The sequence below is a fragment of the Miniopterus schreibersii genome (assembly GCF_964146895.1).
Source record: "Miniopterus schreibersii genome assembly, chromosome: 5".
Classification (NCBI taxonomy): domain Eukaryota; kingdom Metazoa; phylum Chordata; class Mammalia; order Chiroptera; family Miniopteridae; genus Miniopterus; species Miniopterus schreibersii.
The window spans coordinates 45577613-45605386 of NC_138106.1; the positions used below are offsets into that span (position 1 = coordinate 45577613).

Sequence of the window (27774 nt, forward strand, 5' to 3'; positions counted from 1 at the left end):
AGATGCTAACCCAGGTTCTCCTCCCCCATCGTGACAATTTTTTAGTGACGGCCTGCTTAGAACTGCCCAGTTATTCAGGGGCAATGCCAGCACCAAATCCTCTTCTAATTCTAGATTCTTTCAATCTGGATGATTTAGCTGTTCACTAACCCAGGGAATAGCAATCCTGTCCAGCTTCTCTCAGTGTTGACAGGCCATTTCAACTTCCTGGAACTAAATGGCAGGAACCCAGGTCCACCCCACAACCTGTATCCCTAAGCAAGGATCCAGCTGAGTTCTAAATCAAGGCTTTCTTACCATGCATCGCTCCACATGGGCAGCCCCTGCCCTGGTGAGCTCAGCAAGCTGGGGCCCCAGCTCCCCCTTCCTGGTTGCAGTCAGGTCATTCAGCGAGTACAGGTGGAGGTCTTCTGTCAGGTGGCCTGGAACTGTGTCAAAGGAATCCAGAAGGCTACGAGAGATGAGGGGAAGTGGGTGGGAGCAGAGAATGAACACCTTGTGTGGCACATCAGAGTAGAGGGATTTCTATTCAAATGCAGGATGAGGGAAGAGAAGGGTTCCAGGCAAAGGTAAAAAAGTGGGCAACACTCAGCCAGCCCAGGTGTTCCAGGCCACCCCAACCCTCCCACACTACCAGGTATCTGGATGGCAGAAGTGACTTTTATACCCTTTTGCGGAGTGATTCATACCAACTTTCAAAGAGTGGTGGGCCTGCCCTGTATAAAATCACCACAATTTCCCCTTCCAGAAAGAAGGATACAGGCAGTTACTATTCCTCATTCACCCTTTCTGGAATTTTCTGCAACATCCCCCTACTCTCCTTCTTCACATAACAAGGGCCAACTGCTGGGACATGTTTCTTTCAGAGACATTAACTCAGCCAGAGGCCTCTGGCCTCCACACAAGACTTACTCTTTGGCCAATCGGCATGTCTTGAACATGTTCTTCATGTGATATAGCTGGATCCGCAGCAGCTGAGGAGACAGACATTGTCGTGGTGGGTGTGGGGTATGAAAAGGAGAGAAACAACCATTAGACCAGTACCTTTAAACCCTGGGAGCCAGACTGTTCTCTGTACCTACAACTCAACAACTCACTACAAAGTGACCTCCAGTCAGCCCCTCTGCTAGGTCAGTCTGCCAAATCACATACAGAGCTAGGAGCCGCTAAGAAATCCAGAATTCAAATTTCCCACCTGATACCTTATTCTCCATTCACAGAATTTTCAGAGAAGGGAGAAATCCTGCTTTTGCCATTGAGTGCTATCTATAGCTTCAGAGCTGCCTTGGAAGGTTTTGAATTCTAACTAGACAGATACCTGGGAAATGGCAAGAGAAAGTACACAGAGGAAGAGAAAGTATGAATGATGAGATGGTTACAGCAATGACATGGTGACAAAGAGAAGCGTGGTGATCTTGGGGAAGCCTGTACAAGCACAGGGAGAGGATGCGAAGGGTAATCTATGATGTGACCTTTTCAAGGGTCTTACCCGAACTTGATTGAGCAGCTTGACCTTCCTATAGAGGGCGCTGTTGATGTCCTGCACATTGAAGAGAGGATCATTCCAGATCTTAATGAGCAGATCCTTGGAGAAATTGCTGACATAATACTTGCTGAAGTCCCACTTGCGCAGAACCCGGCTGGGGATAACCATCTGGGCATTCTCATGGCAGCACTGACAGAAGTACTTGCCCAAGTACTCACAGTACCGCAGCCGCTTGATATAATCTGGAGAAAACAGGAAGTCAAGAGGTCAGATGTGGCTTTCCCATCTATAAGCTGGTGAAGCAGCGCTGCTGTTGCTTTTGAAAGAGCAGGAAGGGATAGCCAGTGGGCTCTAGCCACCTCTATTTGAGCTCCCAAAGCTGGCAGAAATCCACATAGTGGGGCCTGTGGTTTCTGGGTATCACCCTCTAGGCAACTCAGGAAACAAACCCTACCAGAGTTGGTAAGATCCAGCCTCCAAGAACCTGGTCAAAGTACCCAATTTTCTCCAGTACACAATCCTGGTAAGTGCTCCCAGAAATAACTTCCCTCCACTGCCAGTGTGCTTGCCTAGTCTTATCCCTTCCCTTCCAGGCCCTTTCCTTCCTTTTCTCCAGTTCTGTCACCTCCTTTTACTACCTCTCTGACCAACCCCCCTGCCCAAGCGTGTGAGAGGGTAAAGCCTTGGAGTCAGTAAGGGGGTCAGAGAAGATACTCACCAGGGTCAGTCCGGATGCCACATCCAGCACAGCGGTAATTCTGCTTGGCCACAGCAATTTTCCTCCTGAGGAAAGGGGAGGAAGGAAGGGATTGGCATTACCAGCAGCGTGAGGCCTCTGGGATGTAAAGGAGGAGGGTACAAACACAGGGGTCTTACTAAGGGTGGGAAGAGAGGGGCATTCACCTATTTTTTAGAATTGGACAAACTGAACCTATTGGGAGAACCAATTCAAACCAAGGATTAGAAGGTTAAAATTTAGGTCTAGGCAGTGACTCTCCCCAGTAGTGAACCACACTTCTTGTACATATGTAAGAGATGAGAAATAGTCAAGAAGAGAGAACAACATAAAAGAAAAGCAATCATCCATCTTAAAAGAGAAGAAAAACCAGTAAGCTCACAGAACTACTGGGAGGAAGGCAACAGGTTGGGAAGGCCAATGATAAAAGACTCATTTCCTGGTAGCTCTGGGAAGGAACGGTAGCATTAAGAGTAAGACTTAGAGACAAGACAGATAATCCTCCTCTCCCTCTTAGAACTGTGTGGGATGTACTGTTGGATGCAGAGACAAGGGGATGAGGGAACAGCCCTGACAATCCAAAGAGAATATATCTTTTTCAGAGGGCATAGCCACTGGCTACTCACGTTGGGGCTGGATGAACATTAAAAATTATCTGAGGCCGGGGTGGGGCCCACTCCAGGTTGCCACGAACACGAATACGCAGTTTGTAGATGTCAGCATGCTGCCCATCATCTGGTGAGATGGGCAGTGAGTCGGGGATGGGCAGGAGCTGCAGGAGGAAAACATGGGGTGATCTACCGTGAACAGTCTGGGGGAACACATATTCTGGTCATGAAAGAAGCATAGTCAATGAAAGAATTCCAGGAACATCATAGGTAAGAGCTTCAGGGAACCTTGGCCCTTGAAACTGTAAGGCACCAGGCTACTAGAAGTGAGGGCCTTGGTTCCAAGAAGCAAAAGGAACAGGAACAGCATCCAGTGTAGTGGCACCAATTGCTGATGCTGCCACAGAACCCAGGTATCCCCGGTGCTTCGTGCCTTACTCAACTCCAGAGCAAAGAAGAATCTGAATAATTCGCTTTTTCACAGTGTCTCAAAGGTGGTCATGCACAGGAGTTCTGCCTCTGGGTCTAGTGAGCAGTCATGTGGAATAAAGACAGTGAAGGAGCCATTATCTCCTGTTTTGACAATTGCTAGGGAAGACCTAGGCAAGTATTCATTTGTTCATTCATTCATTCAACAAATTTGTAAGAATGACTTCAGTGAGTAAGGAAGGAAACACATAGGCTCATTCTAGATTGGGGACATGTAACAAAGAGAGCAATATCAGAAAGGCTCACAACCTCCTGGGGCTGGACAGAGGGTGGAGAAAAAGAGCTGAAGAATCTACCTTCTGAGGTGCATCATGCTCTGGAACTAGCCACTCTAGCTCCGAGGCGGCTGGGAGCTGCATCCCCTCAAACTGCTTCAGGAGCCCCATGGCCACTGCCTCAGCAGATGTGGAGTGGAGGAAGCAATGGGAGCTGGAAAGGAGAGATTCAAGTAAGGCTGAACATAGAGAGAAGACAGGAAGATGGGAGCCTTCCCTTCAGAACCTGGTACCAAATGCAGTGACTTCTGGGCTGACACTTGCAAAACCCCCAGTCTACTAAGCTTCTTTTCTCATCATCTTTAGACACATGTGTATAGTGGAAACTATACAGGTCTTACAGTCCTAAGACTTTGGCTCATATCCCACTTACAAGCACTGCATGGCACTGCTAGTTAAGAATTCTGTATCACTTCCTTTCTTTAAACTTCAGTTTCTTGCCTGGCCGGGCATGGCTCAGCAGTTGAGCGTCGACCTAGGATCCAGGGGATCGGGGTTCGATTCCCGGTCAGGGCACATGCCCGGGTTGTGGGCTTGATCAATGGCTCTCTCATCATTGATGTTTCTGTCTCTCTCTCTCCCTCTCCTTTCCTCTCTCTGAAATCAATAAAGATATATTTAAAATAAAATAAAATAAAATAAAATAAAATAAAATAAAATAAAATAAAATAAAATAAAATAAAATAAACTTCAGTTTCTTTACTGCAAAATGAGTAAACTGCTTCATGGACTATAATGGGCTACTGTTACTCCCACATGAGCTACTATAATGTGGAACCTATCCAATTTGATTTCACAGTTAGAAATCATGATCACTCTTTTCAATTGTGGGACCTATCTTCTGAGGGCCTCTGATATAATCTGTTAGGAAAGAAGGAACAATCCACACAGCAAGCTTTGTCTCCACCAGAGCCCACCCACTTTGAACCACTGATCTTCTGCTCTCTTTCCTTGGGCTTGCTACCATCAACCAGGCAGGCCCATCCTTTAACCTTGCCTCTGTGAATTTGGATGGCTTCGTCCATTGTCTTTCCCATCCATGTGCCAAGAACTGGGTCTGTTTCTCCACATACCCCACGGTTTTTTATTTATTTTATTTTATTTATTTATTTTTTTAAATATATCTTTATTGATTTCAGAGAGAGGAAAGGAGAGGGGAAGAGAGAGAGAGAGATAGAAACATCAATGATGAGAGAGTCCTTGATTGAGCCCGCTACCCGGGCATGTGCCCTGACCGGGAATCGAACCCCAATCACCTGGATCCTAGGTCAACACTCAACCGCTGAGCCACGCCCGGCCGGGCTATTTATTTTATTTTTCAATTACAGTTTACATTCAACATTATTTTGTGTTAGTTTCAGGCATTCAGCATCGTGGTTAGATAATCATATACTTTACAACGTGATCCCCCAATATTTCAATTACCCACCTAGCACCATACACAGTTATTACAATATTATTGAGTATATTCCTTGTACTGTACTTTACATCCCTGGACTACTTTGTAACTACCAATTTGTACTTCTTAGACCTAGCAAGTCCACTTCTGGGTATATATCTGAAGAAACCCAAAACACTAATTTGAAAGGATAAATGCACCCCTATGTTCACTGAAGCATTATTTACAACAATAAGACATGGAAGCAACCCAAGTGCCCATCAATAGATGAGTGGATAAAAAAGTTGTGGCATGTATATAGAATGGAATACTACTTGGCCATAAAAAGAATGAAATCTTACCATTTACAACAGCACGGATGGACATTATGCTAAGTAAAATAAGTCAGACAGAGAAAGACAAATACCATATGATTTCACTTATATGTGTCATCTAAAGAACAAAATAAATGAATGAAGGTTTTATTTATTTTTTTAAAAGTACATACACGGTCTGGGAGGAAATCAAGGATTTGTTGTTCGAGGCTGTGCTCCTTCTGATGTCAGCATCTAAATGGAAATCAGAGATAAGGGGAGTAGGAAATAGAAAGAGAGGCGGTAAGGGGTAATAATGAAAACCTTTCCAAGCTATTGCCAGCTAAGCACTCATGGTGGCAGCTAGGTGCTAAATTCTATGCGGGATAAGTAGCCAAGTAAGTCCCTGTGAAGCTCTACACATAATTTATAGTTTGGCTCTGTTCAAGTCACAACCAGGCTGAATTAGTGACAGTAAGCATAGCATTGAGAAGGCCAAAGTGACTACAAATCCAGGTGGAAAAACAAACTCAGATTTGGTGCAAAACAGTGAACAAGAAAAGGAGGAAGCATCCTAAGGCACACAGCAACACACTCTCTACCAAGCAGAAACACAAAATAAATTACTCCACTTTCTCCCTCATTCTCTAAATCTCAAGCCCTCTTAAATAATAAACTCTCAGAGGCAAGAACTCTATCTTGCTCTTTTTCATAACAGAATCAGTACCTAACCCAGAACTTGGATCACAGAGGTTACTCGTTAAATGTATGCGGAATTGGAATTTTGCTTCTAACATCTCATCACTATTGCTATCACCTCTGAATGTGAGAAGTCTTCTATATCTTAAGAAAGCTTCATGGAAAAATTTCCTTCCTGTCTGGTGGTACAGGGAAGAAAAGGACTTCTCTATGGCTTGGCAACTCCCTGGAGATGCTTGATAACCAACAAATTTTCACAGAGTTCTTCAACATGATCTTTAGGCATAATTACAGAAAACTATGGCAGACTTTTCAACACATATTTCTGCTAAAGGATTTTGAAGAGGATTTCTAATAATGATATGCCTGAACCTCCAGGGACCTCATCTAGCCAAATACTTAGATGAGGGGAATGTGAAATATACCAGTCATGTTCAAGAAAGGCAAATAGAACCTATTCAAGTCATGAAAACAAGACTGTTCAGATAAGTCTAATCCCTCATTTCCTTTGATGCCCAGTGAAAAGATCTTCTTTTCCTAATTAAAACCTACACAATGATCAATCTACTGCATTCAAGCCCCTCAATAGAGCTTACATGACATCACTGCACTTGGCTATGAGTAGCTCAACTGTTCTCCACATTTCCCCTTGCTCTCTCTTTTTCATATGTGCCATTAGATGATAAAATCTTCATGTGAGGAAATGAGATTGTGTCCAATTCTTCTGTTTGGCCCTAAAATACTTAACACAGGGCTCTGTATACAAGTATATATTCAAACAATATTCCTAACAAATGTCTTCAGAGCTATATACACAAGAGAATAGAATTAAAATCTGTCAATTTTCATATGCTCTCTAAGCATAGAAAACTCAAGACAGCAACATATTTGACTAGTAAATAACAAATTTTACTTTTTAACAAATAAGTTCATATATGTCAAATTATCTGTCTGAATTTGTACCATCCCAATATACTGCTAGTTGTCTATTTCATTCTAAACAGTGCTAGTAGAGGAGAAAAAAAATTTTTAGGCAATAGTAGACCTTCATGGACCATTTGGTTTGTACCATTTATTTAAATAATGTTTACACTGTCTTGAACTGTACTTAAGTCTTGCCTTGTCCTTATAAAACCCTCAGAGTGTTTTGTACATAATAGGTTTTTAGAAACCATTTCCCAAATAAATGATTAATTGGCTAAAAGCAAAAAGCAAACTTTAGCTTGTTTGGGAGTGATTTAAAAGAAAGAGAGAGAGAGAAAATCTTAGACAGATATCCTTGAATAAAGAGCTAACTAATATTGTTACTTTAGGGCCAGACTATTAAAGAAAAGAGGAGAGATGATTGATATTTCATGACTGCTAAGGAAACCATCATTTCATAAAAACTCTTCAGCAATTCTTCATCCTCAAAGAGAGAAAGTCTTATTTTCTTTGAGAGAAAAAAAATCAGTCTCTCCTTTTCGGAAAATATAGCCAAGTCATGCTTTATCGAAAATATAGTTAAGTCATACTTTATCACGTTTCTTCCTTACCACAGGTGCAATGACTTCCTACCTAATCACAAATATTCCCAAGAGTGTGGAAGACCATACAGGTCTGGATGTGAGGATCCTACCCCAGGAGTGGAGGAGAAAGGCAGCACCTGATATTATAAGAGACAACACCTGACACTGGTCCAGGACCATGAAGGCCTGAGGTACTAGGATTCTGCAGCATCCTGTCGACTCTCTAGTCAGTTTAAGCAGATGATTAAGCTAATGTGAGTGGAACACTAGCTGAGTATTTGGATAAAAGTAGACAAGGATCTAAGATAATTAGGGATTAAAGAGAGAGGAGGAAGCTATTCATCTGGATGGGTTAAATGTATCCCAAATGAAAACACTTTAGAAAGAAGTCTGAGAAACTTGCTTTCCAAATGGAAGTTAACATAATTATGAAAAATTTTATTGATTTATTGACAGAAACTGATTTCAAATGCTTCTGATGTACTACTGACTGAAAAAGCTAAAAAATATAAAAATAATGACATGTTATAAGAATAATTTTTGCATGTCCAGAAACTAATATATGGATGATCATGGAAGAACTGGTTAAAATCTTGGTAGCAAAGTCAACAAAGGCATAGGAATAGAGTCAACTTCAGAATTTATCGGCCAAGTTAGAGGTCAGTTTCCACCCTGCTTTCCTTCTAGCAGATAAGGTTATACCCAAAACATCACATCTAGAAAGCAAACTCCAGTGAATTTTCTGTAACTACTGATTCAAAAGGAAAAACTTCAGAATGAAGAACCACAATTATTCTTATTAAAGGAGGAAAAATTATTAAAAAGGGGAGGGTAGGGAGAAGCAACTGATTACCTTGAATTGGATATAATTTAAAAACTTGTCACAAAATATAGTTCATGAACTTTCCTCTTTATGTATTCAATTTATTTCCTTTCAGCTCCAAACTTGTCCTTCTGTTTGTCTGTTCTGTGATAGTGGAGCTGGACTTGTAAACATTCATCTTTTGCTAGCTGGTGCAATGTTGAGCTTTGACAGTAGAGGGCACTGGAGGGACACTGGAGGAGGAAGGGGTTTCTCTCGCTGGTTCTTGTGTGCTCCTCTAGACAGACGCCTGTACTGCCTGTGACTTTCCCCTGGCTAAGCATGCCTTGAGGCAGCTTTGCAGCAGAGTGCCACTAGTGGCACTTCTCATTAAAAGGCTTCCCTTGGCACCTCCTGGAAAAGCTTCACAGCAAGAGGAGGCTTCCCATAAACCTCTTCTGCCAGCTCCTCTGAGTTTTGAGGCATGACACCTCCCTGTGGACAGGAAACCTCCTCTAGCACCCCAGGGAATGATTTCCTGGTGAGGGCCATTGGCACGGCACCTCCTGTGGACAGCATCCCCTGGCATACTCTCAGGGCAGCACTGCAGCTTCAGAGAAGTTCTCTACCATCCAGTGAGCCAGGAGGTCTGAATCTCAACCTTGGAGATGTGGCCCTCTTCGACATTTGTTCCTACCCAGGGTGCTCTATCTCAGCCCTAGGGATAGTGACTGCTGCCGATATCTGCTATTCCTGTTTGCTCTACCGTTCTCTTTACTCCTTATGAGTCAGTTTCCCATTACTTTGACCCCTCCATTATAGTTAATAATTCTTTATATTAAACTTTCCCTACTCAAATTACTGTGTGGTTTCTGTTTCTTGATTGGACCCTGACTAGATACATATGCCCAGAAGACTGAAATTCTAGAAGAATCTACAAAGGAAGATAATGAAGAATTCATGCAGCTGTAATACAAGAGGATAAAGGGGGCTTTGGGAGTAAAAAGAACAATAAAACACTGAAACTAAAGAAGCTGAAAAGACTATCTGGAATTGGGAGCTTATGAATGATATCAAACCAGTGTGGCAGACACCATCAGAAGAAACAGGTAAGGTAAAAGAAGCCAGACACAAAAGATCATATATTGTATGATTCCATTAATATGAAATGTCCAGAAAACATAAATCTACAGAGACAGAAGGTAGATTAGCAGTGGATGGGGGCTTGAGGTGGAAACAAGAATAACTGTAAACGGGCACTTAGTGGGAGATGGTGAAAATGTTCTAAAACTAGATTGTGGTGATGGTTGTACAACTTGGTAAATTTACTAAAAATTATCATACGCTTAAAGTGGGTGAATTTTGATAGGTAATTATACTTCAGTAAAATTGTTTTTAAAAAAGAAATAGATGCTAATGAATACAAAGCTTTCTATAATCGCAAGGTTTATATCCACTTTATTGCTAGGAGGAAGTAACTTTCAAATCTATTTCCTTCATAAACACTTCTGTTCCATATGGTTGACTTGATGAATTGGGATCTAAGAAAAGTGACTATTTATTAAAGAATATTTATTATAGATGATGTCCATAATATGATTCTCAATTTTTCCAAGGATATATGAATTCTGATGACCCTCCTATAATAATATCCCAACAGACTCTTCAATAGTGTAAATCACTTACGGTGATCAAAAAGAAACCTCTAGACATGATCTGTAAACTTCTAGAATTGATAAAAAAGATTGCTAATAAAAAGCATAATGACATTTTTTAGCAAGAATTTGGTACCAGTTATAACCTTGATTAAAGGCCAGAAACAGATGAAAAGAAACAGAAAGCAATAAAGAAATCTAGAGTAGAGAAAGATGAATTGGATATTATACTTTCACAATTGGGAATCTGTGTCCAAAGAAGTAAAACTTTTGAGATAGGCTTGTTCTGACTGCGTTCCCCCTAAACTCCATAATATGTTGGGATGTGGATCATAAGAAAAAGTAGTTTTTTAACTGAAAAATGTTTCATATTCTTGGTGTATAAAAAAAGCTTTAACACTCCCCAAATGGGTGAAGGATGCTACGAAGACCAACTAAAGGTGAGCTGTGTGGTTAAAATAGACTGACAGAGAGGTGGCTTACATCAGTAAATGCACAAGCAAAGGACTGTCGTTGTAAACACGTCAGAAACCAGTTAAAAAGTGACAGGGTAATTACATCTCAAGCAAGGGAAGACTAGGTTAGAATAAATTATAACAGTTCAGGAGTAGAGAAAAAGGTACCTAATTATTTTTATTTCTCTAAATCAATCTAATTTTATATGTTTATTTCAAATTCTAGTTGCTAACAATATTAAGTTAAAATTAACTTTAATAAACATCCTGAGTTTTGCTGTTTGTGTGTTGTAAAGCCACTTTGAGTAGAAAACTGCTACTTTCTTTTAGTTACTCTACCTACGGAAAGCCTATCTGTTTGGATCACAAAGCAATTACTAAAGCCAAATATTTGCAACAGTAAATCCTAATTGTATGCTAGAAGACAGAGCTTTTTAGCCCTGCAAATTCAAAACTTTAGCTAAACAAACACTAAATTTCATACCATTCTATCTGATTTTTGCTATCTGGATATGTGACAGTAGCTTAGCTATAGGCTTAAACTAAAATTTCTTCACCTGACCATTCCTTTCTAAACTGTCTACTACCTGCATCAGCCATAATGGTCACTTAATCTACAAGTATCACTTAGGGAAAGATAAACAAGGACAATCTCAGAGAGGAGTATTGGTAGGGTGATATGAGGAAGAAGAAAATGAATGTCTAAATTGTCCCTAGCTGGCTTAAGCCGTTTTCCCAGCTAGTTCTCCAGGCCCTGTAGTCTTCATAACCTTGACAGGTATCACATAAACTATGTACAAAGGCTGGTACAAACATTCACACACATACATGTATGAGCACACCCACGCTTGCAACATAGGCTACCTGAAAACATCGAGGCCATTGACACTGAGAGTCCATTCTTTGACATGTGAGTCAGGTTAGATCCTTCACTACCATCTGTGTAATAATGATTATAAAAGGGGCCCTTTAGTATTCAAACAGGAAATAAATCAATGAAAATGACAGTTCTATACCACATATTCCTGGAATCAGGATTTGACTTTTGCTCCAAAAGATGAAACTACTTTTAGGAACTTAAATCTATAGGTATTCTCTATAGGTATACTATTCACTACAGCTTTGGTTCTCAACTGGGGGAAGGTTTTGCCAGATTTTATAACTGGCAATGTCTGGAGACATTTTTTAATTGTCATGGTTGTGGGAGAGGGTAGTGAGCTACTGGCATCTAGTGGGTAGAGGCAGGATGATGCTAAACATTCTACAATGCACAAGACAGTCTATCACGACAAAGTTATGGGGCCTAGAGTTCGAGAAATCCTACCTTAAGATCTTTTCCTTTAAGGATTTCTGTTTTGAACTGACTAGAGAGTTAGTTGATTAAACATCTTCTTGGGCCCACTGGTATATTTCATGCCACCCCCAGGCAGGCTATTTCAAATCTGGCTTCTTCCAGATTACATAGCTTCCCCTGGCTCTTTGCTTTGATGCAAGGAACAGACTTATCTGCACCCAGTGAAGCAGCATGTTTTAAATTTACCTTAATATTACCCTCATGAAATTCTGACTGTTGATCCCAAGAGAGAGGCAGAAATTTTTAATTTTTTTCTAATTTGGAGATCAAGTCAATCACAGACTGTGGCATAATAAAAAATATATATTTGGTTTTTGGACCAGTTGCTGGCACAGAGCTCCTAAAATCCTTGTTATTTCCTGAGTGACAGGAATGTCCTTTGTTATCCATAATGAGCCCCTTTCAATTATAGCTGAGTTTATGCTATTAATAGGGGGACTCTTGGGGACACGCAGATAGCTTGGATAGGTCTGGCAACCAGGAGAACTTTTAGCCCCAACCCCAATTTCCCAGGAGGGGAGAGGGCCTGGAAATTAAGTTTAATCACCAATGGTCAATGATTTAATCACTCATGCCTATGCAATGAAACCTTGATAAAAACTCACAATGATGAGGCCCGGGGGAGCTTCCTCGTTGGTGAACATATTGATGTACCAGGGTAGTGGCACACCCTGACTCCACAGGGACAGAGTCTGGGATCTTGCCCTATGAACTCTTCATGTAGCTGTTCATTTTTATCCTTTACAATGAACAATAATGGTAAGTATAGTGCTTTCCTGAGTTCTGTGAGTCAATCTAGCTAATTATTGAACTTGAGTAGGGAGTCATGGGAACCCCTGAGTTTGTAGTTGGCTGGGGAGATGTGGTTAGCCTGATGACCCCATTTGTGGCTGACATCTAAGCAGGGATAGTCTCATGGGATTGAGACCTTAAGCTGTGGGGTCAGGTATGTGCTCCAGGAGTTAGTGTTAGAATTGAATTGTAGTGTCAAAGAATTGAAGAATTGTTGTTGGAAAACCACATACAAACACACAAAAAACAAAAAATGAGTTTTAAGTGACTACTATTGTCATGAATAGAAAGCAGATACATTAAGGAAAATACAGAAGGAAGATTTCCTGGAAACCTGGAAAAATATGTGTAAAAATTCTATTTCTGAATGGGAAAGAAACCCAGCTACCACACCTGGAGGTCTGTGCAGGTGAATGGGTTCTCTAGATTGGTGCAAACAGGAAATCGGAGCCTCGTGCAATAAAAGATCTATCTATTCATCATCATGTTCCATTGGAGAATTACAGATACAATTCACCCTCTATAAGAAAATCACTCTTGGTTTCACCCATGGGGAAAAAGCTATGTCCTGAACTGGGCTTTTTTGTTGGTTGGTTGGTTGGTTGGTTGGTTGGTTTGGTTGTTGCACTGATGGGGACTTGAAGAAATCTATGATTTGCAGGAATGAATTAACCCATTAATCATGGGTTAACCTAGTTTACACAACTGCCTTCTCAGATTAGGACCCCTCCCCTTCTCTATGCAGATGCTCACAACAAGAACAACTACAAGAGTTTGTGATTCTGCTAAGCAACTTGGCACTGGTAGGACAGAAAATAAAGCTCTACTTTGTAAACTGTATTTTTCACCCCCAGTGACTCTTTCTGTCCTTTCTCTCTTAGGATTATAATAAAGCTCCTTTTAAACACTTTGAAACAATTTCAGTTGTATTAGGAAATACAAGAGAATAGGATTCTAATTTCATGTAGGTACGGGCCAGCCCCAGGCTCTTAGCAGAGGAATCTAAGTGAGAGTCTAAGAGAAAGGTGCACTTGAGGAAGAAGTACCAGGGTGACTTCAACAGCCAGGCCACTCCACCTGGAACACTTCCTTTCAGTGTTCTTTCTGCTTAAATTTTAAAGGGGTTTTGTTTTTAGCAAGAGAGGCTGTCCTTTACAATAACCAAAAACATTCCAAGCTACTTGGGGACAGCTTCTCAGCCTATGATTCAAAATTTTAAAAAAAACAGGTAATGAAAGCTTCCTTGAAACAAAGTGCCACTTCTTACCTTGGATTTCAAATTCATCAACTTCATCAGCAGAGCCAGAGCCAGATTCAGAGAACTGTGTGGAATCACGTGAACTGAACTGGGAGCTGCTGGAAGTGATCCGAAAGCCTGTTAACATTTAAAAAGAGGGGAAGGGAATCAACAGGACAGAAAAACATCTACTTCTTCTGGGGTCACAATGAAGGACCTAGTACAACTTCAACAGAGAAGTAAACAGAACCTTGGGAGTGATGCTGGGGAAGTGGAAACTAGTCCTTCTTCCTGATTGGTCCCCATTTTATTCATGAAATTTATAAAGTTTCATGTAAATAGTAGGTACTGCTGTTTGGAAAGTGAATTTGGGACCAATGGTCTCCTCATATCAGAAATCTATTTTTTGGAAGATATTTCTGAGGTTGGATATGGATGAACTCTAGGACTCTGGTCTGGTAGAAAACAATAGAACAGCCCGGCCAGGCGTGGCTCAGCAGTTGAGAGTCGACCTAGGATCCAGGCGAGGTTAGATTCCTGGCCAGGGCACATGTCCGGGTTGCGGGCTCAATCCCCAGTCGGGGGCGCGCAGGAGGCAGCCGATCAATGACTCTCTCATCATTGATGTTTCTATCTCTCTCCCTCTCCTTTCCTCTCTCTGAAATCAATAAAGATATATTTTTTTAAAAAAAGAAAACAATAGAACAGAAAATCTTGCTGACAGAAGAGAAACCCTTGGCTTGGTTAAACATCTCAAATTAAAACCCACAAGGCACCAAGTCTTATCCTGAGGCCCTGAAGAAGTAGGATCAGAGGTGTTCACAGCCTTACTCACTTCCATGCTCAGTCTCCTGGTACACAGGGAGCAGATTCTTGGTGCGGATCTGCTGGCGACGAAGGCGGATCTTCTGCTTCAGTTCCTGGATCTCTCTATCGCTGTCTTCCCCTTCCTCTTCCTCCTCTTCTAGGCACTGGTTCATCATGTTGCACTTCATTAATTCAATGGCAGCAATCAAGGACTCTGAGATACTGAAGTGGGCATTCTCCTGGGGGAAGGAGAGCACCAAAGAAGTTGTTTAGGAAGGGGTTAGAAGTATTGAACACCTCACTGATTATAATGTTGGGAATAACGCTTCCAAGTCATGCACTGCTTTTATTCAAAACACCCAGAGGAAATGTACAATTCTACTGTAAGGAAAGCTGATGGCTGGAAAACCTGTTCTACATTCTCTTTGCTCTCATATCTGTTCATGCCTGTCCTTCCTGTTCTACTTTCTACATAAAAATATGACAAAGAAGTGATCCAGAATTTCAAATCAGGGTCTTTCCTAAAGCCATACACCTGTATACAAAGTATTAAAGTAAATGTGATGTCTCAAGATAAAGTGCTTTGTAAGCTATAAAATTCTACAGGGACATTATTTATTACATATCTGAGCCTTAGAACAAAATATAGAAGTTGATTCTGGAAACAGTTTTCTCCTAAGGTTCCAGGATCAAGGAAACAAGAATCATGTGGCTAAAATTCAATGCTTCTCTGCCCAAGGCAGCTTCTATGATAAAATCAGTAATATTTTTGGACTTGATGAGGAGCACAACCCCCTGAAGAGTTCTCTATAGATAGAATTTATTGAGCTTATCTTTACTGTGAACTTACTTTACTACAGTCTATACTCATGTTACTGCTGTGTACCCCAAGACTCTTTAGAACAAATGGCACTACAGCCCCTCAGACCTCCCAACTCAAGGGCTCTTCAGGAGCCCATTAGATTCCTCACCTTTTCCAGGTCTGCACAGCTGCCAAAGTCTTGCTCGGACAGGTAGCTGATAAGGGACTGTCCTTCTGACGGTCTTCGGAACATGCCTTCACCTGAGCATAGGTACTGACCACCCTCTGTGGGCAAATGGAATGTGAATATAAAAAGCTCCGCTTTGAAAAGCAAAAATGTAACAGGTATGCTTCTTAAGAAGTCTTGTGTTTTTACCACTAACAATGGTCCCAAATTTTCCCAGGTAACAGGGTGGAAAAAAGATATCTACCTTCTAAAGGAATTTCTCTGAATTTCAGGATTCCAGAGCACAAACCCTCCTGGTTAAAGAATGAAGGAATAAATGCAGAGAACCTGGAGAAAATTTTTACCACCTAAATTTAAGATGACACACTCTCCTACCCTACCAAAAAAAAAAAAAAAAGGAAAACAAAACAAAAAACCTGTGCTGAGAGACAAGAAAACAACTGGTTTCCTCCTATGGATGATTTCCATGTGGAGCTTATCTTCTGGTAATTAAACTCAGATACTCAAAGGCCTCTTTTCAAGGTCCCTCTCACCCACTCAGAGAGCCATTCCATCTGGCTCAACAGACATTCATAGTGATAACACCATAGCATAAGAAGGTGGGACCGCTAAGTCAGAGAGGAGCAAGAGAAATGGTGGGGCAGTGTGATTTCTAGCACAGGGGCTGAAAATGATTAAAGGGAGAGTGAGACCGTACAGTGAGTACCCTCCACAGAGCTGAGATGAGCCACACAGCTCAGAGCTTGGCAGGCACAAGGGGAGAGCGAAGACACAACTGCAGCCCTGCCTTCCTAGTACTCACCATACTCCATGTACAGAGAGCTGGGTGTGCTGACTTCACTGCTTTGGCCAGAGTAGGGCAAAGGGCCTCTCAACTTCGACTTATCACTGCAGGATTCTAGTGTCAGTGACCACCAGGAAGTAAAAACACACACACAAGGTGAGTAACAGATACATCTCCAACTTCAGCTTTTCAACATTTAACTGCTCCCATTCCCAATGCCCTCGCAAACAGGAGAGAGGTGGCACACCAACAGGGAGCAGCCCCAAAATGCTGGAACACACAGGAAGCCAATATATTCTAATGGGAAAAGAGAAAAAACATGACCCGGAACGAAACACAAAGGTGAAAAAGAAATCAAGTGAAAGTGAATTTATGAGTTTAGTTCTTGTTCTTCCACCCTCTTACCAAACATTCCAGAAATATCAGCCACCTTCTACCCTCTTGACAAACCAACTTATAAGACTGTTTTCACGATAAAAAAAAAGGTAAACAGATTGAAACTTTTCTGATACCTTGACACTAGGTTTAAAACAGTATCAGAAGGGTTAAACTCACTAAGGAAATTCCAGAATAGGGCTTCTCTTCAACCTGAAATGTAAATGTGTCATACCTACAAATTTAACCCATTTCTGAATTGGCAGAACATCAAAACAAAATGCAGCAATGTCCTTAAAACAAGCATCAAGACAATGCTAGAGAAGCCAAGGATGATGACCTTGTAACCAAAGGGCTGCATGTCCCACCTTACTGGAGAAGGAAGGGAGAGGTTTCAAGAGAAAGCTGGCAAAGTAGGAAGTGCATGGGTGGAAGTTTTCAAGGAACAGTGAAAGTTGGGATTGGAGAAATAGCAGCAGGCAGGGCTCACAGGAAATGAGAAGCTGATATTCTCCAAAGGGAAACAAAATTCTAGTGTCACAGAGGGAAGAGCAGGCAGGAAAGCAGGTGGACACCTGAGAAGTGAGTGGTATGCTCGGGGAGAATGAATGGCTGAGCTGCATCCTACCCATTTCCCTGACAGATGGTGCCAACTTGTCAGCTGCTCCTCTCAAAATATGCTACCAAGTAGTCAGAGATAACTCGGTGTTCTCTTGGGCCTCAAAGATTTCTGGTGGTCCTGACATTGGGCTCTGATCCTCACGACTGACAAGGCAAACCAGCAGTTACCATGGTGCCTTGTTAAGAATCCATGACTTGGAAGGGAACTCTGAAGTCCCCAGTCAAGCTCAGTGTACAACACAAACTCCAACACCAGCACCCTATTTCCTTACAACATGTAAAGGCCGTCCAGCCTTGCTTACTGAGCTTACTGTCTCCTCATGGTAGCCCATTCAACTGAAAATCTCTAACTTTCTTCATACTCATTTGAAATCTGTCTTATGGTTTCTCATCTCCTTAAGAACAATACTCCTCTAAACAATGGTCCTGCAGACTCACTCCTCTTTAACCTTCTCTTTTCCAAGCTAACATACCCAGTGGCTTCACCCGTTACCAGGAGAACATGGTTTTCAGTCCTCCCTCACTACTCTGTCTTGCAGACACAATCTAGTGTTAATATCTCCATGCATTATGGTACAATATTCAGCTTGAACACCACTGTGAAAACCAAAGAAACAGACTAAGTCATTAGAAAAATCCTATGCAATGGCTGGGATGAGGGGTGGGGAGAACCTGATAAGGGAAGGAAGACAAGTGACAGAAAAAGGAAACAGAAGACTTTAGGAGACGCAAAAAGCATGCATCCACATTCAAGACCACGGGAAGGGAAGAAAAAACATTCTGGTGTTAATTCAAGGAAAACAGAGCACTCCGTTCTGAGTATTCAGTTATTAGAAAAATTCTGCCACTGTTTCATCATGGTGCCTTAGACGTATAGCAGGCCTCAGTTTCATCTTCAGACAAACAGAATTGACAAGTCTTGACTCTGCCTCCCAGAGCAGTTGGGAGACTGAATGAAGCATTTGAAAGTCTTGGGCAGAAAACATATTAGGCAAAATATTGGTGCCATTTTACAGAGAGGTCCAAGCATCACAGCAGGACCAGACTAGCCAGACTTGATTTGACACCAGAATGGAAAAGGAGGTTCTGATATAGGCAAATTGGTCACAGAGAAGCAGCAGCAGGAGGAGGAGGTGGCACACAGACAGGAGGAGAACTGGCTACCAAACCTGCAATGGGATCTTCAACTATAATGGTGATATTCCTGGGGCCTCCTGTACGTAGACAGACAGGTGCAGAGGACAGTCCAGATAGAGGAAATGAGAACATAGAAAGTGAGAAAAAGAGTGTCCTTTTATCTAGCGGGGATGGAAATTTAACTCCCGAGAGGGAACCCTTGTGCTGAAGGAGGGATGACTCACGCAAGAAGCTGCACATGAGCCACCCCTCCTTCAGACCCTTCTTCTTAGGTTTTCTCTAGTTCCCTTTCCCATGCAGGTTACTGTGGTTTCTGGAATCCAAATGGATTCAAGAACGAGGACAGGGAAGTATTACATGCTCAAAGACCAGTGGCCTGGCGTACAGTCTACACCAGGCCTGCAAGAGGAGATGTGAATTGAGGCTCTAACCCAAGCACTTTTCACACCTAAAAAAGCTCATGGGAAGACAGGCTTTGACTTGGGAGTTTTTTGTGGGGTTTTTTCTAAAGCGTTCCAATAAGCCAAACCACATTCTTGGACATAAAACAAAGACAAAAGTTTGCCATTCATAAGTTTCAGATGAGGGCCTTAGCTCTCACCTTCCTAGAAATTACAGAGAAATCAATGGCTCTAGTTGCTAAAGGAAATCCTCCTATTTTGTTCTTAATTTTTTATATTTTATTTCTGGGGGTTTCTCACACAGAACTGGCTTTAAGCACAAAGGTCCATGTTATACTTGCTATAATGGAGATTCTCTTACAAATGAAACCCAACCAAAGCCTGCCAGACACCAACAACCTAGGAAAGATGATGTCAGGAAGATGACAAAAGCAGTGAACCTCCCTGTGCCTACGGTACTCTCTGCTCCTAGCAGCTGGTGCTTGTGTGAAGGAGGTCTCAGCAGCCAAGGCCTCCTTATCTGACTGTCTTTCAACCTGAGTTAGTGATGCAGTCTGCCCTGCCTACTTGTTTACTAGGTCACATCACCCCACACTCACTATATCCCTTGTTTTAATAAGGAAACCCTAATATCACTTGGCCTCTCTCATATTGGGTAATACATGCTGACCAAACTACTCAGGAACTACAGGAAGGGGAGACATTTAATGGGATTCTTTTTAAAGCTTATTAGTACTTTCCCTCTGTCTGAAAGATACATTTAAAATGCAAACTGTGATGAGTCACATTATGTATGCTCTGATGCTAAAGAACTAGTGAACGAATCCAGGAAAGCATTTACTATTTAGCGATGTATAAAGAAATAAACAAATATTCTTAGAGAGATTCCTTGGGTATCCCTGTAAGATTACAAACTCCTCTCTTTTGTGAGAAGCATAACTTCTCTATCTACCATTTGAAGACCCTTAAGAACAAACTCTCCCTTCCACCCTAAGAAAAATGCAGGAGGCCACCTTACTATCTAGGGGCTGGTGATTAACATTACCTGAGGCTCCTCTGGAGACAATGTTGGTATCCGAATGGGAGCGAGTATGGCTCTTCTTTGTTCCACTGGTGACAGTGAGTGCCTGCCCCTCTGAGAAGCTGGACCTGCGAAGGACACTGGACAGCTGGCTCTGCCCACCTCCCTCTTGGTCCACTAGGGAAGAAGCAGCAGTATCTGGCTTCTGGGAACTGCTAGAGGAGAACAAATTGGAGCTGCTGCTCTCGGCATTGCTGCTGTGACTCTGACAACTGGCGGTCCGACCTCGGGAGTCCAGGTTACCGATGGCCAAGTACTCAGGCCCCTCACTGGCATCACTTGGGGAATCATTCTGGCTGCTGACCCAGGATGATTCTAAGGGGCTGGTCAGAGTGCTGGAGCTCATCTCATTTGGAGTTGAGGGGGAATCCCTGGCTAATGCAGAGACTGGAAGCAGAGGGGCTTGGATGGTTTGATCCTCTGCTGGGGAAATGTGCCCTCTGCTTTCTTGAGGTTTCCGGGGAGGGCCAGAGAGAGAAAAGGAAGTAGACCTTCTTTCTAGGATATAAAAAGAAAGGGAAGGGAAAGGTGAGCTGGAAACCTTTGGTATATATTAAGGGCTTCTCTACAATTAAGGATCAAACTCCCTATCATTACTGGGTGCTCAGAATACATGGAGTCACCTTAGAAAAGGTAAGTCATTTGAGGTGAGTAAAAAATTACTTAGAAGCAGCTAAATTAAGAGAATGAGGTCTTGAGACAGTGGTTTCATGGCTTATTAGCATGTATTCCTCATCTGTAAAATGAGCAATAGTAACACCTACCTCATAGGATTGTTTTGAGGATCAAATGAGATAATACATTTAAATCGATTACAACAGAGCCTGGCACATGGTAGGCATTCAATATATGTTAGCTACTACTAGTGAAATGCCTTCTTGGCAATGAAGTAGAAACCCCGGGGAACCTAAAAGCATCTCTTTCCTCTGTTATTTTAATGATTCTACTGAATTATCTTAGACTAGTTGCTATACAATTTTTAAGATGCCCACTATTAAGACATGAAGTTTGACAAATTGCACCAACCCAAGGCTCTATCTATACCCACCCTGTGAGCACCCACAAAGTCTTCTTCTTTATAGGTGAGAATACATGTCATGACTACCCCTTCCTGCTCCCATACCTGGGCCGTGGTTGGGTATGGATTGGTGGAGGCTAGAGAAGGACCCAAAGTAGGAATGCTGAGCATAGCTGGTTGGAGGGGTGCATGTGGAACCAGGCAGAGCTGTCAGGCTCTGGCTCTTTGTCACCAGCAGTGGGCTCTCATGCTTTCTGGCAAACTACAAATAAAAAAACAATGAGTCAGAGTCAACGATAGAGGTCCACAGATGGGCACTAAAGCACTACAGAATCAATGATAGAAGCTGGCCTTTGGCAGCAGGCTTGGACTGCTATGTACGTGGAGCCAGAAGTCAGACCAGGATTCAAATCCAGGCCCTATCGCTTACAAGCTATTTGGTCCAAACTTTGGGCAAATGACTTCTCTACTCTGCCCCTCAGTGGCCTACTTTATAAAATGAGATTAATGACAACCTTATAGAGTTAGGATGATTAAATGAGATGATGCATGAACTGTACATAGCACCACGCCTGGCACATACGTAGTATTCAATAGATGGTAACTAAGAATAAAAATTTTAAAACCAGGAGAGATAGGGGATCCCTCCCTAAAAGGAGTAGGGACTGTGATTCCATTCTAGCTGAGGCACTGATATTAGTAATGGGGTAAGTGAACTGCAGAGTTAATAATAAGCAACATCAAGCAACAACATTTTCTTTAGACTTCAAGGACAAAAATGATCCAGGATAATACTAGGCCATACTAGGTATGATGCTGTAAATCCTACTCCACATTCAAAACCATCCCTCTTCTCCCAGCTCTTTGTCAAGTCTGCCCTTAAGGAGGTGCTTATGCAGACTAAGGATTTTTAAAAGGGTTTAAAAAAATAGATATCTCCCTTCTAAAAAAACATAACTAAGCTTAGACTTATTACTTCAGTAAGTACTTAACAGTACCTCCACTTCTTTTCCAAGTATCTTTTTAAATGAAAGCCTTTCAGTTCACAACTGCCTAAGTGAAGAAATAGCTGGCTACAGAGGGTTACATCCTGGTGAAGTCTAGGAGGCCAGCATAGACATAGATAATTCCTTTCCCCCTTTACCATAGATGCATCGATTTGAGCGAGGAGGCGGGGGTTGTTCTGTTCCACTGCTTCTAGGCATTGGAGCATGGCTGTGACATGGGCATCGCTTAGCAGGAAAGCGGTATCTGGGGAGAGAAAAGCTACCACAGTGATGGAGCCCAATCGGGAGATCTTCAGCTTCCCTGTATGACCCAGGGAGAAGATCAGGAAAGGAGCGAGGGAAAAGGTAAACATAACTTGAGCAGAATCATGTCACTGTGGAAAGGAGAGCCAGTGACAAATAGAATACAAGAGAGACTAAGTAATATGCAATATAGGGGAGAGGCCAGGACAAGAGGCTTCAAAGTCAGAGTGACCCAGATTTGAATCCTGGCTCTGGATGGCTTTGACCAAGTTACCTAACCTCCTTGAGCTCTACTTCCCTGATTGAAAAACAGGAATATTAAAATCCAACTCTCAGAGGTATTGTTAAAAGTATATGTATAAAAAGTATACAACAGTTATTGGAATATAGAAACTCTCAGTAAGTAGCAGTTGTTCTTACTGGTTTGTCTGTATGAGAGTAGGGGAGTAAGTTTGATTGTGTATTACATAGGAAGTGAGAGAGAAGACTGGCTACATGTTTCTGATTAGAATCTCTATGGCATCAAGTAAAAGTATGAGACCGTGGGTAAGAATGAGTCTTTAAGGAAGAGTAAAGTGAAGAACAATGAGGGAGTATATGCCACAATGCTGGCTAAGTGACCTGTACCTACCTGTGTAGAATTTCCTGATATATTGTCTATCCCCAAGCAGAGGTCGTAGCTGAGCTGAGAGAGAGTGGCACTGCAAGCTATGCTGCAGCCACAGCTCTGCAATGACACGCTCGTTCACACCGTCAGGGCTGCTCTGGCCATTCTCATGCAAGGTCATGAACTAGGAGGCAAAAAGGCATGAGTCAAAACATGTATACTGGTAACACAGCAAGACTGTGGCCTGAAGATCCAAGAACTAAATTGACACAGGTTAAGAGGAGGCAATCAGAGGTATTCTTCCTCCAGCTAGCATCTAGAGGTTACTGAGTAAGGAGAGGGAAGGAAGGGATTAATGGCTTCGCTCCTGGATTGGGCCACTGGGCTCAGCAGTTAAGACCTAATTAATATGTAGCTCCTAGAGAAAAGAAAGCTCCTACGCATATGTCGCTTTATGCTCTAACTCCAATGGTGCATCTATTCCGGGATATTCAAAGAAAGGATAAACTTCATCTCTCGCCTTTTCTTACAGAGTCCTCTATTTCTGATGGCTTTCACAAAAGGATGCAACAAAAACCTGGAGGAAAGAATATAGGAAAAATGCCACCAAAGATTCTTCACCAAAGAGAAACCATCTGAGCACCTCTTTCTGTCTCTAGCCACAGCATTCTCTATTTGGAATTCCTTCTACTTGGCTGTTTCTGAAAGCAAGGTCTCATAGTCCAAGATCAGTGCAAAAGAGGATGAACGGCAATTTCAAGCAGCTTCTAAGAGTAAATGACTACAGCAATATATTTTATAAAAGGAAATTGGGGGGGGGGGCATAAAATAAGGACACAAAATCTACATAAGAAAATCATTGGGCCCTGGCCTCTTCATAAAAAGGATAGTGTAAGACATTTTACTGGGTTCCCTAACCATTAAAAACAAATTACTTCTCTCAACATCATCTCAACAATGAATGTGGCAGTGAGTGGGGTATACATGAAATAAGACTGGCTGTGAATCAATAGTATTGAAGATGGGTGATGGATATTTTGGAGTTCGTTACACTATTCTCTTTAATTTTGTATATATTAAAAGTTTTCCACAATAAAGAGTTAAATAAATACATAAATTTTGCAGTGACTGATCTGGAACTAGCTGTGTAACTCTGGCAAAGTCATCTAACCTTCTCAAGCTCTGTTTCCCTGACTGGAAATCAGGGGTACTGTGATGAGCTGAGATGACAGGAGAGCAGAGTGCTATGATGGTAGCCAAGGCTGTTAGGAACATGTTTGGATCCATTTGACACTGGCCTCCCAAAAACTCACATTTCTTTCTAATTGGTGCATTCTCGTGTTCTTAAAAAGTTATTAGCATTTCAGTCCCACTTCCCCCAACCACTTCAGGGAAGCTCTTACCATATGCTCTGATTTTGAAAAGCTTCACTTTGGTCCTATATATGCAAATCTTTTGAGAACAGCAAAACTTTTTCACCCCTTCCCCAAAGGAGAGAAAGTGGCCTAGAACAATGGGTTTGCAAAGTTTATCTTTTAAAGCAAATAATCCTCCCCTCCAAATCAGTCCTACAGGGATAATTTCCTCTCCTCAGTTAATAAGAAACTTGACACACACTATCATTCTATCCAAGGAGACTCTTCAAACAGAACATTAAACACCAAAGGCTTGTGGTTACCTTCATTTCTTACCTTCTCCACATGAAGGGCTGAGTGGGGACTAAGCCAGCGGATGTCTTTCACAAATTGCCAGTAATCAGTCTGACGGCAACACACCTGCTGTGGGAACACACATGGTAAACAAATCACTACCTTTTTGGGCCAAATCTAGTTCTAGTGTTGACATTGAGAGAGAGAGAAAAAGCATAACTTTCCTTTGCCTCAACAAAAGTTCTCAGCAGCAATCAAAGGAATACATATACATGTTCACCTTTTTAAAGGATAACTGTTTAAAATTATTTTAATTGTTCTTTTGAACAAGTAATTCATACATATGATATAGAAGGTTATACAGTGAAAACAATCTGGTTTTTACCCCATCTCTCCACCATTCAACAATAAGAATACAAATAATCTGATTTTAAAAATGGGCCAAAGACCTTAACAGACACCTCACCCAAGAAGATATACACATGGCAAATAAACACATGAAAAGATACACTACACATCATATGTCATCAGGGAAATACAAATTAAAACAAACAGCCCAGCCGTGAGTGGCTCAGCGGTTGAGTGTCAACCTAGGATCCAGGCAATCGGGGTTCGATTCCTGGTCAGGGCACATGCCCAGGTTGTGGGCTCGATCAATGACTCTCTTGTCATTGATGTTTCTATCTCTCTCTCTCCCTCTCCTTTCCTCTCTCTGAAATCAATAAAGATATGTTTAATAAATTAATTAATTAATTAATTAATAACAAAATAAGTAAAACAAACATAATACCACTATATACCTATTAGAATGATCAAAATCCAGAACAATGCCAACATCAAATGCTGACAAGGACTTGGAGCAAAAGGAACTCCCATTCACTGCTAGTAGCAATGCAAAATGTAATAGCTACTCTGGCAGACAGTTTGGTAGTTTTTTGCAAAACTAAACATACTTTTGCCATCTGGTCCAATGATCATCACACTCCTTGTTATTTACCCAAATGAGCTGAGAACGTATGTCCACATAAAAACCTACACACGGATGTTTATAGCAGATTCATTCATAATTACCAAAACTTGGAAGTAACAGAGATGTCCCTTAGTAGGTAAATGGATAAAAAAACTGTGGTACATCCAGACAATGAAATGTTATTCGGCACTAAAAAGAAATGAGGAATCATGCCATAAAAAGACATGGAGGAAATTTAAATGCATATTACTAAACGAAAGAATTCAATCTGAAAAGGCTACATACCTTATGATTTCAACTATATGACATTCTAGAAAAGGCAAAACTATGGAGACAGTAAACAGACAGTGGTTGCCAGGGTTTGGGATGGGGGTAGGACAGGGAGGATGAGTAGTAGGTGAAGCACAGAGGATTCTTAGGGCAGTGAAACTACTCTGCATGCTACTATAATAGTAGTTACATGTCATTAAAAACTTGTCCAAGAGTGAACCCTAATGTAAACTATGGACTTTGGGTGATAATGATGCATTAATGCAGGTTCATCAGTTGTAACAAATGTGCTACTCTGGTGGGGAATGCTAATAATGGGAGAGGCTATGCACAAGGGAAGGCAGGGAGTTTATGGGAAATCTCTGTACCTTCCACTCAATTTGGCTGAGAACATAAAACTGCTCTAAAAAATAAGTCCATTAAAATTTTAGGTTCACTTAATAAACCATTTTGGGGGTGAGGGTCAATAGAAAAGAAATAGATTATTCAGCAAATATTGTTGGGGAAATAGGCTAGCTAGAAGTAGGTAAATTTAGACATTGTCCACAAACTACATACCAAGTTAAATTCCAGCTATACTGAGGAGCTAAATATGAAGGAGGGGGGAAACCTATACATCCCACAAGGGAAAAGGTAAGAATATTGGAGTTTTTAATTAAAAATTTTTTCAATGTATAAAAGCATAAGTATATATCAAAAAGAAAGAGACAGAGGCACAAATTTTAAATTTCTGTACATAAAATTTAAAAAGACATGAGTGTTCAGTATTTTTATAATAGCAAAAAATATGAAAAATATAAACAACTTGAACATTTATCAGTAGGGTACTGATTAAATAAATTAGGGCACATTCATGCACATAACATTATATACACATTAAAAATTATTCTGCAGCCCTGGCTGGTGATGCTCAGTGGTTAGAGTGTCATCTTGCGCACCAAAGACCAAAGGCTCTTATAAACATCTTTCATGGTAAGAGAAATGTAACTTTTCACCTGTTATACAGGTGATAGTTTAGTATCACCCTATATTAGCAAGAGTATAAAGAATTAGATACTCTCATATGTTGGTGAGGGTGTAAACAGACATAAGTTCCTAGAGGGCAATCAGCAACAGCTATCAAAATTGAAAAGCACACATCCTTGAGAAAACTCAGGTGAATCTAAGAATGGCAGGCACCAATTTGGTGGCTGGAGAGGTTGCGCTGCCATATTTTGACCAAAATTATGAAGCATCTGGTGTGTGGCACTGGTGGAAAAGGAAACTCGCAGATACCAACCTACTAAGAGCTTCCTGACAGCCCCATATTATTCTGCTTTTGAAACCACATAAGGAGAAATACATCTGAAAGACTGGCTGCGGGAGGGAGGGAGGGAGGGAGGGAGGGAGGGAGGGAGGGAGGGAGGGAGGGAGGGAGGTCGTCAACCAATTGAATTGCTTAGTATAAAATGACATGAACTTCCAGCCCCTTCCTCAGGTCAGAAAAATAACATTACTGCATGGGAAGAATGTGTGAACAATTCTACAGCCTAGTTAGAGCATCAAGCGGTTCAAATTGAGAATCCGGAACTAATGTCACAGCATGGATGCAATGCCTAAAAAGTATATAATGAAAATCCCGTTCACATGATTGAACATGCACAGAAAGAACTCCAGAAATTAAGGAAACATGTTCAAAATTTAAACTGGCAGCAAAAGAATATGCAACTTACAGCTGGATCTAAATTAAGAGAAATGTAGTCAAATTGGGTATCCCTGGTCAGTAAGAATTATGAGATTGAAAGGACTATTGTGCAATTAGGAAATGAAGTATTTCAAATAAAGCAGTAACATCGACAGGCCAACAAAGAAAACATCCAACAAGTCTTCTGAAAAGACAAATTAATTCAGTAGGTAGAAAGGAAGGCAAGTTGGGCTTTCACAGAAGATCACCTGAACTATGAAGAACAACAGCAGCATTTTAAGGAAATCATCAGTGGTTAAGTGTTTAGAAACCATATAAAGTGGACTGTTATATTCTATTTGTA

At 41.4% G+C, this 27774-nt stretch overlaps 1 protein-coding gene and 1 pseudogene across 11 annotated transcripts in view; one reads left to right on the forward strand and one right to left on the reverse strand.

The window, feature by feature from the left end:
- Positions 1–27774, reverse strand: part of RUBCN (rubicon autophagy regulator) — a 50233-nt gene that overhangs the window by 3871 nt on the left and 18588 nt on the right. Inside the window, exons 3-20 of one of the 10 annotated variants that reach the window (XM_081138392.1) lie at positions 24550–24636; positions 22883–23042; positions 22146–22252; positions 21107–21263; positions 19948–20481; positions 18534–18578; positions 16387–16482; positions 15567–15682; positions 14624–14834; positions 13819–13926; positions 11270–11344; positions 5481–5541; positions 3616–3748; positions 2849–2994; positions 2205–2269; positions 1490–1728; positions 913–974; positions 298–451 (exon numbers count right to left, since the gene is read on the reverse strand). In XM_081138392.1, the coding sequence (XP_080994518.1) occupies positions 298–451; positions 913–974; positions 1490–1728; positions 2205–2269; positions 2849–2994; positions 3616–3748; positions 5481–5541; positions 11270–11344; positions 13819–13926; positions 14624–14834; positions 15567–15682; positions 16387–16482; positions 18534–18578; positions 19948–20481; positions 21107–21263; positions 22146–22252; positions 22883–23042; positions 24550–24636 (2556 nt within the window). The remainder of the gene's footprint in view (positions 1–297; positions 452–912; positions 975–1489; positions 1729–2204; positions 2270–2848; positions 2995–3615; positions 3749–5480; positions 5542–11269; positions 11345–13818; positions 13927–14623; positions 14835–15566; positions 15683–16386; positions 16483–18533; positions 18579–19947; positions 20482–21106; positions 21264–22145; positions 22253–22882; positions 23043–24549; positions 24637–27774) is intronic. The other 9 variants (XM_081138394.1, XM_081138395.1, XM_081138397.1 and 6 more) reach the window with 9 other exon arrangements.
- LOC308557897 (pre-mRNA-splicing factor SPF27 pseudogene) lies at positions 26916–27619 on the forward strand (annotated as a pseudogene). The gene is made up of 2 exons: positions 26916–27105; positions 27164–27619. The product of its transcript is annotated as a pre-mRNA-splicing factor SPF27 pseudogene (transcript).